Raw genomic sequence first — 10791 nt, 5'->3', positions numbered from 1 at the left:
TTCCTTCCTTTCCTTCCTTTCCTTCCTTCCCTTCCTTCCCTTCCCTTCCCTTCCCTTCCCTTCCCTTCCCTCCTTTCTTTCTTTCTTTCCTCCCTGAAACCTTCTCTTCCTCTGTCTTTGAGTCTTTTGCATTTTCTCTCCAAGTAAGGAGGGGTGGGGGGAAGCTAGTTCTATCTCTTTTCACCTCTGTAAGTGATTAGTGTCTCACACCATGAATGGTGGCCTATGAATTTAGTAATTCAGAGCCTGGGTCTTTGTTCCCAGCTGTCCAGCTGTCTTCACTGTGTTCAGTGCCCTTCCATTTGACTGTCAGTTGGGGGAGAGTTGTCAGATAGGTGTAGCTGGATAGGAATGGCAAATCAGGTGATACTTGAAGTCATAGTTTTTCACTGAGGATTCGTATACAAGAGCAAATTGGAATTACCAACTGCCATCTTTAATAGAAAAAAAAATACTTTAGACCCTATATTCTTCTCTACTTTTAAAAAATATGTTTTTATTGATTTCAGAAAGAGAGGGGGAGAGAGAGAGGAACATTGATGAGAGACAAGCATCAATCTGCTGCCTTCTGCACACCCCCCAATGGGGATTGAGCCCACAACCTAGGCATGTGCCCTGACTGGAATTGGAACAGCAACCTCCTGGTACACAGGCCAATGCCCAACCAAGTGAGCCACACCAGTCAAGCTCTTCTCTATTTTTGAAAAGACCCCAGAGTCATTGAGTTCCAGTTACAAGTTCCTTTCAACATTCGGTACCCTGTTTGGTTAGGGACTTCCAATTTGCTGAGTGTTTCTGATTTACTGATCTAACAAGATTTATAGGACAGTGCCATACAGGTGTCTAAATTCTAAGCCTCAGAGTGGTCCCCAGGCTGAGGTGTTGGATGCCCTGAGCCCCAGCCCAGGAACCTCCTACTTTCTTTTTTATGGCCCCATTACTCTGGCAGTCATTTAGCCACTGAGCCTCAGTCTCCTCATGGGTGGAGTGGGCGTGAGGTCTCTCATCTTGTGGTAGTTATGAAGTTAACTAATATAATGCCTGTGAGTGTTCAATAAATGTTAGATTTTCAGATTTTGGTTTCTCTCTTCCAGAATCTTTCATTGTGACATAAGGAGATTCTGAGGGTGAGATTTTCTCAGAACAAGGCTTCCAACAGCTACTGGTAGGGTATGAAGACTGAGGAGGAAGCTACTCATTTCTAATATAACCGGATCCTTGGGAAGCATTTGTGGTCCTACCCTTGAAAGGCAAAGGAGCTCGTGTCATTTGCCAAATCAGGAACCATGAGGAAATATATATTGTCTCATACCTGGCAGCTTTTGAAGAAGGAACAGGTGAGAAGTGTGAAGGGCCCTGGGAGGGAAGAGTGGAAGATTGAACAGACAGGTATTTTGAGGAAGGGAGAAGCAGGTGTAGGAGGGGGTCTTGGATGAGTGTGGCTAACTTGTACCTTTTGAAGTCACAGCATGGGCACAAAGAATAGAGTTTTGGATTAGGCTCCAGAAAGACTGAATTCTTTTTGTTGTTGTTGTTAAATCCTCACTGGAAGAGTGAGGATATTTTTTCCATTGATTTTAGAGAGTGGAAGAGATGGGGGAGGGGAGAAAGAGAGAGAGAAACATTGATGTGAAAGAGACACATTGATTGGTTGCCTCCTGCACACGCCCCAGCTGGGACTGGAGATCAGATCTGCAACCCAGGCATGTGCCCTTGACTGGGAATCGAACGCAAGATGGTCCTATATGCAGACCAGCACTGTAACCACTGAGCGACTTTGGCCAGGGCAGAAAGACTGTATTCTTTATTATTATTATTATTTAATTTTTATTGATTTTAGAGAGGAAGGGAGAAGGAGAGCGAGATAGAAACATCAGTGATGAGAGAGAATCATTGATCAGCTGCCTCCCACACGCTCCATGCTGGGGATCAAGCCTGCAACTCGGGCATGTGCTCTGACCGGGAATTAAACCATGATCAGGTTGACACTCAACCACTGAGCCACGCCAGGGGGCAAGACTGAATTCTTGATGTGTTGTAGAATTGTGCACCTGAAACCTGTATAATTTTATTAACCAGTGTCATCCCAATACATTTAATAAAAAGGGGGGAAAAAGGAAAGAAAGACTGAATTCTGAGCCCTACCATGTAGCCTACTACCCCCTCGATACTGGACGAGTCATAGGCTACACTCAGCCTGAGTCCCACTCTCCTGCTCTGTACCCAACTTTTCTACTATTACCAGATCCAGAGAAAATAAGGCCTAACAGCAGGGTAAAGTAATAGGTTAAACTTAAGGATTCTGACCCTAACCAGTTTGGCTCAGTGAATAGAGTGTCAGCCTGTGGACTGAAGGGTCCCAGGTTCGATTCTGGTTAAGGACATGTACCTTGGTTGTGGGCACATCCCTAGTACGGGGTGTACAGGAGGTAGCTGATCGATGTTTCTCTCTCATCGATGTTTCTAACTCTTTATCCCTCTCCCTTCCTCTCTGTAAAAAATTAATAAAATATTAAAAAACAAAACAAAAAAGCCCAAAAAACCAAAACTTAAGGATTCTGGAGCCAGACTGCCTGGGTTCAATTCCCTATCACCTATTAGTCATATGACTGATATTAGTATTAGGCAAGTTACTTGATTTACTGTGCTTGATTTTTGCTTTGTATAGATTTATTGTTGAGGATTAAATGAATTACCACATATAAAGGGTTTAGAATAGTGCCCAACAATGGCAAATTGTTTTCAATAAGTATTACTTTTATTAATAAAGCCTTTTCCATATTTACTATGGTTTGCCAGTTTTGAATGCTTTCTGGGTGTGGGGCACATAGGCTTTTTAAAAAAAAATTGCTTAAAATATTACAAAGAGTAGTACATTTGTCTCCTTTTTTTTCCCCCTTGACCTTCCCCCAGCCTCCCCTACCCCCCTGTGTCTTGTGTCCATTGGTTATGCTTATATGCATGCATACAAGTCCTTTGGTTGATCTCTTATCCCCCCAACCCTCCCCAGCCTTCCCTCTGTAGTTTGACAGTCTGTTTAATGCTGCTGTATCTCTGTATCTATTTTTGTTCATCAGTTTATAATGGTCTTTATTATCCATAAATGAGTGAGATCATGTGGTATTATTTATTTATTTATTTTTAAAATATATTTTTATTGATTTCAGAGAGGAAGGGAGAGGGAGAGAGAAGTAGAAACATCAATGATGAGAATCATCTATTGGCTGTCTCCTGCACGTCCCCTACTGGGGATCAAGACTGCAACCCAAGCATGTGCCCTTGACTAGAACCGAACCTGGGACCCTTCAGTCTGCAGGCCGATGCTCTATCCACTGAGCCTAGCCAGCTAGAGCTAGATATATAATTTTAAAGAAAAGATTACAGTTATAGGTGAAGTTCCTCACCATCCCACTCCCTTTCTCATCACTGGTAGCTACTTTCCTGAGGTTGATGTGTACCCTTCCTATCTATATATTTAAATTTTATTACATATGGATGTATACATTGCTATGGGAAGTATCCATGAGCAACTGTATAGTATGCGGCACATTTTTTAAAATGGCATTATAAATGTCATCGTATTTCACTTTTCCCCACTCAAAATTATGTGTGAACTTTATCCACATTGACATACACAGCTAGTGCTATTTTCAATCCTGTGACTGCACTATAATGTGTTGATGTGTTCCCTACTGATGGAAACCAGTTGTTTTCAGCTCTCCACCGTTACAGTGTGCCATGGTCACCCTCACGGCTATCTTCTTGTGCACATGTGTAAGTTTCTCTAAAGTGTATATATAAAGTGCATACAATTTCTTGATTGTAAAGGACACACATCCTCAACTTTAAAAAATACTGCCAAATTGCTCTCCAACATAGTTGTATCATGTTTTTCTTTCCCCAGTCTGATAAGTGCAAATGGTATCGTGTTATTGTAATTTCCATTTCCATTATTTCTAATGGTATTCAGAATCTTTTCATTATGTATAGGTAATTTGAGTTTTCCCTTTGAATTACCTGTTCATATCATTTGCTCATTTTTTGATTGGGTTATTATTATTTTTATTTGTAGGATTTTCCCCCCCTCCCTCTCTCCCTCCTCCCTCCCTCCCTTTTGGAGAGCAAGAAGGAGGGAGAGGGAGAGGGAGAGGGAGAGAAACATCAATCGGCTACCTCCTATACACCTCCTACCGGGTATTGTGCCCGCAACGTGGGCAGGTGCCCTGACTGGAATCAAACTCACAACTTTTTGGTGAATGGGATGACACCCAACCAACTGAGCCACACTGGCCAGGGCTGTAGAATTTTTAAAATTAAAATTCTGGATATTAATCCTTTGTAATAATAATTCTTTATAATTCTGGATAGTAGTGCTTTGTCAATTATATGCATGGCAAATATATTCTTCCAATCTTCAGTTTGTTTTTTCATTTTCTTTATGATATCCTTATTATCAGAAGTTAAAAAAATAGTTTTTGCATTTTTAAAATTATGGAAATTTTCAAAAATAAAGGTTGAAATATATATAATGATCATCCCTTAGATTTTACAGTCAACATTTTGCCATATTGGCTTTATGTGCTTATGTGTGTGCATGTATGCAGGTGTATGTTTGCTGAATAATCACCATGAACTTGCAAAGTGACTTCTTTGGGAACTATAAACTCTCCTGATTTTTAAAAAAATACAGTCTTATTGATTTCAGAGAGGAAGGGAGAGGGAGAGAGAGATAGAAACATCAATGATGAGAGAGAATCATTGATTGGTTGCCTCCTGCATGCCCCACACTGGGAGCCAAGCCTGCAACCCAGGCATGTGCCTGGACTGAGAATCAAACTGTGACCTCCTGGTTCATATGTTGACACTCAACTACTGAGACATGCTCATTGATTGGTTGCCTCCTGCATGCCCCACACTGGGAGCCAAGCCTGCAACCCAGGCATGTGCCTGGACTGAGAATCAAACTGTGACCTTCTGGTTCATAGGTTGACACTCAACTACTGAGACATGCCGGCTGGGCAAGGTGCATACTTTAAGAACACAACCACAATACTAAGAAAGTTAAAATGAATTCCCTGTATCACCTAATATCCAGTCATATTCAATTTCCTTATTTGTTCCTAAAATGTATCTTACAGATTTTTATGATGAATTACAGTCCAGTCAAGGTTTTATTTTGCATTTGTTTGTATGTTTCTTGAGTCTTAATCTAAAACAGCCTCCACACCTTGTTCTCTATTCCTCGTGAAATTGACTTTTTGAAGAAACTGGGTTAGATAAACTTGTAGATTGTTTCACATTTTGGATTTGCTTCCTTATTCCCTGTATTTACTTGCAGATAGAGAGTGACTGCCTTTATTCCCAAATTTGTATTTGGGACTTGTTTTCAGTTCCAATTCCAAATTCCCAGGGAAAAGATCAGATGGTCCCATCTTATATTAGGTGTTATGTTAGTTTTCTATGCTGCTCTAACATATTACCACAATGTAGTGGCTTAACACTGCAAATTTATTAGCTTACATAGCTGAGAAGTCTGGCATGAGTTTCTCTGGGCTCAAATCAAGGTGTTAACAGGGCTGTTCCTTTCTCAGAGTTCCAGGGAAAAATCCATTTCCTTGACTTTTCTAACTTCTAAAGACTACCTACATTCCTTGGCTTGTGGTCCCCTTCCTCTATCTTTAAAGCCAGCAATATTGCATCTATCCATCATTTTTCCCTCAGATCCACCTAATTCCCAAGTTCAGGCTTTCTGCATCACCCCTCACATCCTGTCTTTACTTTTGTTCTTTATTTTTTGGACCAAAGTGAAGGACTTGACATTTAACGAAAGCTGTACTGGTTAATATTTTAACAACTGCCCCTTGGGGAAGCAGATGCCCCCATTTAGTAATTGCCAGTCTTTATGTGGCATAAATGTTCCCACTGTGGGCAATTTCAAGCTACCAATATGATCTCAATAGTCTTGAAAACTTCCTGAAAATGTAATCATCACTCCAGCACCCCACTGCATTTAATCCCATTACATTTCATCTTCTGCACTATCCAGCCTGCTGTTGATGGTTGAAAACAGACAGTTTTCACTGCTCATGTTTGTTTTGTTTTCACAGGGGATGTACCGGCTCATCCTGGATATCATTTTGATGATCCGAGTATGTAAAATGTTCCGCCAAGGCCTCAGAGGATTCCGGGAATATCAGATCACTGAGACTGCTCGCAGAAGGCACCCTATCTTCTCCTTCTGGGATGTAAGCAGCTGGGCTCAGCAGGATTATCAGGGTTTAAGGGGGTCCTATAAATAGCACCCCACTCCCCAGTCCCAGTTCTGTGCCATCTGAGAAAGAAGACAAAAGGTAAAGCAGAAGGGAGAATTCAGCTGTCACTTACATTAATGATGACATTTATATTGGAGAAGATGACTTGGACCATCAAGTGAGAGGTTTACCTAATACTGAACCCCAAAGTTAGGCAGCCTTGCACAAGCAGTCACAAGCAGTGTTAGACCACAGCAGGTCTCCACTACAGCAGCGGAGCCTCCAGCCTTAAGCTCCCAGCAGAGAAGGGCAGAGCAGAATATGAGCACAGAGGGAAGGGGAAGCGGGTGATCATGCCACTTCTCCTTGCACATCTACCAAGGAGTTTGTCACTCCTCAGTATGGGAGGCCAGGGGCTGGTAGTGTTCAACTAGCACAACTCACTTCATGTGGAAGCAAACATTGGGAGTGGGAAAGAAGCCATCTCCATTCCAACAGCGATCAAAAGAGCCAGAAGCAATCCAGTTGAGTTTTCTGAATGTCCACCAGCCATTTATCTCCTCTCCCTTCTTTCCTGTCTCCTTACTTAAATGAGAAGGGAACATTTGCTGGGCCTGTTTGCTCTGGTGACCATGTTTTCTACATTTTCTAGAATGTCCCCATTTTAAATGTTTTATCCCAAAGGTAGATCATGAGCCCCTTTTTGGCTCAGAAAAGTTGATCACCATTCCGTTAACTTGTTCTGGTTCTCCGAAGTTGTTTTCATTACTATCAAGGGCTCCAAAGTTTTCCTGCCTATTTTCCTGGAGTGACAGCCTCTGCTTCCTCCTTGCATGCAGCGATTTACTCCAAGAAATTTCCCAAAGTGGTTTCTGAAGGAAAGTAGCCAAGGAGAGGGAGAGTGGGGTGGTGGTGATGGGGCAAAGGAAGGTTGTCTTAGATTGCTTTTTTTTTTTTAAATCTTCACCCAAGGATATTTTCCCACTGATTTTAGAGAGAGTGGAAGAGAGAGGGAAAGACAGAGAGAAATATCAATGTGAGAGAAACACATCGATTGGTTGCCTCCTGCATGTGCCTGATCAGGGCCTGGGCCTGGGAGGAACCTGCAACCGAGGTACGTGCCCTTGACCAGAATGGAAGCCAGGACCCTTGGGTTCACAGGCTGATGCTCTATCCACTGAGCAAAACCAGCTAGGGCTTAGATTGCTTTCTAAGGCCCAGCAAGTAATATAACTATATGTGTGTGGCTTGGTTTAAGATGTAGCAGAAAGGGCCTGTGGCCAGCTGGAGAGGAAGGGCATGCCCCATCTAAAGACATTTAAATTAATATATTTTGAAGACACTGTGCTGGCCAAACCAAACAAGTCCACAGCCAGATTCTGTCCTGTAGTTGGGCCCTGAGCTGGGAAGGAGTGGAATAGAAGAATTGTAACCTGAGAGACTGAGATTAGCTCTCAGGAAGGACATTCTGACTCAGGGTGCCATGCAGTGGTGAAGTGAAGGGCCCTGGCAGCCAGGAGTCCTTGGTTACCAGCAGACCTGGGCTGATGCTTAGGCAGTTGGAAGCTGAAAATCAGAGTTAGTTTTGTCATCAGGGGAGTGTGAAGCTGAATCTAACAACATTACCCAGTTAGGGTGGCCTTGAGCAGAAGCCTCTCAAGGGGAGTCTATAGTGTCATGTGACTGCTGGGCAGAGAGCTGGAGGGCTGGAGCATAGGGTCTGGCAGAGAGAGCCAAAGACTGGTTTCAGTGGAGTATGTGAATCTAGATCCTTCTGAACATTACCTCTTTCCTTCATTGGCCCCCTGAGAATCACCAAACTATAAATGAGGGGAGAGCACAGAGATCTGAGTGGGCTCTGGGGAAGGACATGAGGACTAGCTAGCAGCGGTTCTCAAAGTGTGGGTCGCGACCCCTGAAAATACATCCTGCAAATCAGATATTTACATTACGATTCATAACAGTAGCAAAATTACAGTTATGAAGTAGCAACAAAAATAATTTTATGGTTGGGGGTCACCACAACATGAGGAACTGTATTAAAGGGTCGCAGCATTAGGAAGGTTGAGAACCACTGAGCTAGAGAGATGTGGGGGGGTGGGGGGGGTGGGGAGGAAGGTCTTGGTTTGGCCCTATATGGTGCTCAGGGCCTTTTCCTTTTCTTTCAGCCCTACACCCTCTACATATTTCCCCCTGCTCTCTCTGTCCCTTTCTCTACTCTTTCCACATCTTGTCTGCATCTGTTAGGAGATGGGGTTTGACTAGTTCATCCCTAAGACCTTTTCCTCTTCCTCCTGGCCATCCTCTAGACGGGAGCCATTTATTTGCTGGGTAATCCTTGGGCAAGTTCTTCACGCCATTCAAATCCAAAAGGGGGCGTAATGCCTGCTTTGTTTTAAAGGTGAAATGGAGTAAGATAAGGAAGATGCTCCATGCCTGGTTCCTTACAGGTGGTCAATGAAGGTTGGCTTCGTTTGTTTCTTCCTTTTTATCCCTCCTTTCTGTTGTTTTCTTTCCCTCTATCCTTTCCTTTTTGTTTGTTTCTTTCCCCCTCTTACTTTTCTCTCTTCATGCTTCCTCTCTTTATTCTCCTTTCCTCTCTACACCCCCATCTTTCTCTTCACAACAATTTGTTGTCACTGCTGGGCCCAAGTTTTGTGCTGAGTTGACCTTTGGAGCAGAGGTGGACGTGAGAAGCCATGTTGTTAGGCTTCCCATGGCTTCCTGCGTACTACAGTGGTCCAGGTATTCAGAAGAGTTTCAATGCAGAATTCTATGCAGTCTTGTTGATTGTCCTTCCTGTTCCTCCTCTTCCTTTTTTTTTCAGAAAAAGAAGCAAGGCCGAATCACATTTGATACCATGGACTTCGTGGCAGAGTCGGTATGCACAGTTCTGACTTTGATGTTGGGAATTTTCTTTCAGCATCATGGCCTGGAAGAAGCACTGGGCTGGGCATCAGAACCTGGGTTCAGTCCAGGTTCTGTCACCAGCGCAGTGTGTCACCTTGAACTAGCCACTTAGTTTCCTCATCTATAAAACAGGTGATCTCAGTGATCCCTTCCAGTTCTGGCATTCCGAGACTGTGAGCCTCCCCCAACCCTACATGTTTGTTGCTTTATAGCTGAGCAGAACCAGCAGGGAGAGCTCCTGCACTTGGACCTGTGGGAAAACAGCAGAAGGCAGAGCAGAGGATGTGAGAGCCCCAGACAGAGGAGAAATAATCAGGGTGGTGGGAGAAGCACTGGCTTGTGCGAATTCTGGCTTTGCCCCAAACTCTCCAAAAGATGTTGGGCACACTTGTCCCTGATCTCGGTGTAAGATGGCCATTCTGATGCGGAAACGCCTTATAACTGGGTGAGGCTTTGAACTGTGTGACTTGTTCTCTGAATTTTAAGAATCATGGCAACCTTTCCAGCTTCTCCATACCAAATGCTGGATATTAATTAAAATTTAAAGGGACCTACCTATTAAATAGGGAAGATTTGAAGTTCTCATCAGTGAAGACCTAACTTGACCCATGGAGTAGCCATGTTGGTTTTTCTCTCAGGGAAAGGAGGCTGCACAGAGCTTTGTAACTGTTACTAGGACGACCCGTGCCACCCGGCCCCACCTCTTTCTTCATTTGGAGCCAAGGTGTGGCTTCTGTTGCCTGTCCCTCCTGGGCATAATCTAATTTCTCATGCCACATTATGTATGAAGCACAATTAAGTCATCCAAATTCTTTTTTATTTGTTTATTTTTTTTTCAGCTTTCCCAAATGGCCAGTGTCTGATGCTGGGCACTGAAGTTTACCCCCAATTGCCTTTCAGACAGGAGAAACTAGGACCTCTCTGAGAGTTATAGAACTCTAGAGATGAAGACAATTCTGTGTTTAACAGGAGAGAGAGAGAAGAGGGCACAAAGGAAAAGTCCATTGTATAGGCAAAGCCTCTCCGCCTCTTGAATGACTCTAGCTCCAACACAGAGACAAAGAGTAGAGACCCAATTTAATAACCTGCCCTTTGAGTGACTGCAAATGGTACTGGTTTCTTTTCCAGATGATGAAAAGGTTGTAAAATCCATTGTGGTGATAGTTGCACAACTCTGTGAATATATTAAAAATAATTGAATTGTACACTTTAAATGGTGAATCATATGGTATATAATTATTCAATCAAGCTGATCCACACACATACATATATTTATACATATATAACCTGCACCTCAGGGCAGCACTTGGATTGCGACCAAACACTAAAATTCAATATAATCCATATTGGGACTCTGTTAATGATAAACTTTTTTTTTAAAAGATATTTATTTATTTTATTTATTTTTTAAAGATATTTTATTGATTTTTACAGGAGGAAGGGAGAGGGATAGAGAGTTAGAAACATTGATGAGAGAGAAACATCTATCAGCTACCTCCAGCACACCCCCTACTGGGGATGTGCCCACAACCAAGGTACATGCCCTTGACTGGAATCGAACCTGGGACCCTTCAGTCCACAGGCCGACGCTCTATCCACTGAGCCAAACCGGTTAGGGCAATGATAAACT

General features: G+C 43.0%; 1 protein-coding gene across 3 annotated transcripts in view; it reads left to right on the top strand.

Moving 5' to 3' along the window:
- The window catches only part of CNBD2 (cyclic nucleotide binding domain containing 2), a 63805-nt gene that overhangs the window by 10420 nt on the left and 42594 nt on the right, over positions 1-10791 (top strand). For 2 of the 3 annotated variants that reach the window (XM_014550716.1, XM_014550715.1), the window contains exons 1-2: positions 8890-8996; positions 9079-9132. In XM_014550716.1, coding sequence (XP_014406202.1) covers positions 8968-8996; positions 9079-9132 — 83 coding nt within the window. In that variant the 5' untranslated portion in view covers positions 8890-8967. Of the gene's footprint in view, positions 1-1094; positions 1338-6107; positions 6246-8889; positions 8997-9078; positions 9133-10791 lie in introns of those variants that run through there. The other variant, XM_014550714.1, reaches the window with a different exon arrangement.

Source organism: Myotis brandtii, unplaced genomic scaffold (genome assembly GCF_000412655.1).
Source record: "Myotis brandtii unplaced genomic scaffold, ASM41265v1 scaffold61, whole genome shotgun sequence".
Taxonomy (NCBI): Eukaryota; Metazoa; Chordata; class Mammalia; order Chiroptera; family Vespertilionidae; genus Myotis; species Myotis brandtii.
Note: the sequence above shows the minus strand (reverse complement) of the source record. Positions and strands in the feature narration are given on the sequence as shown.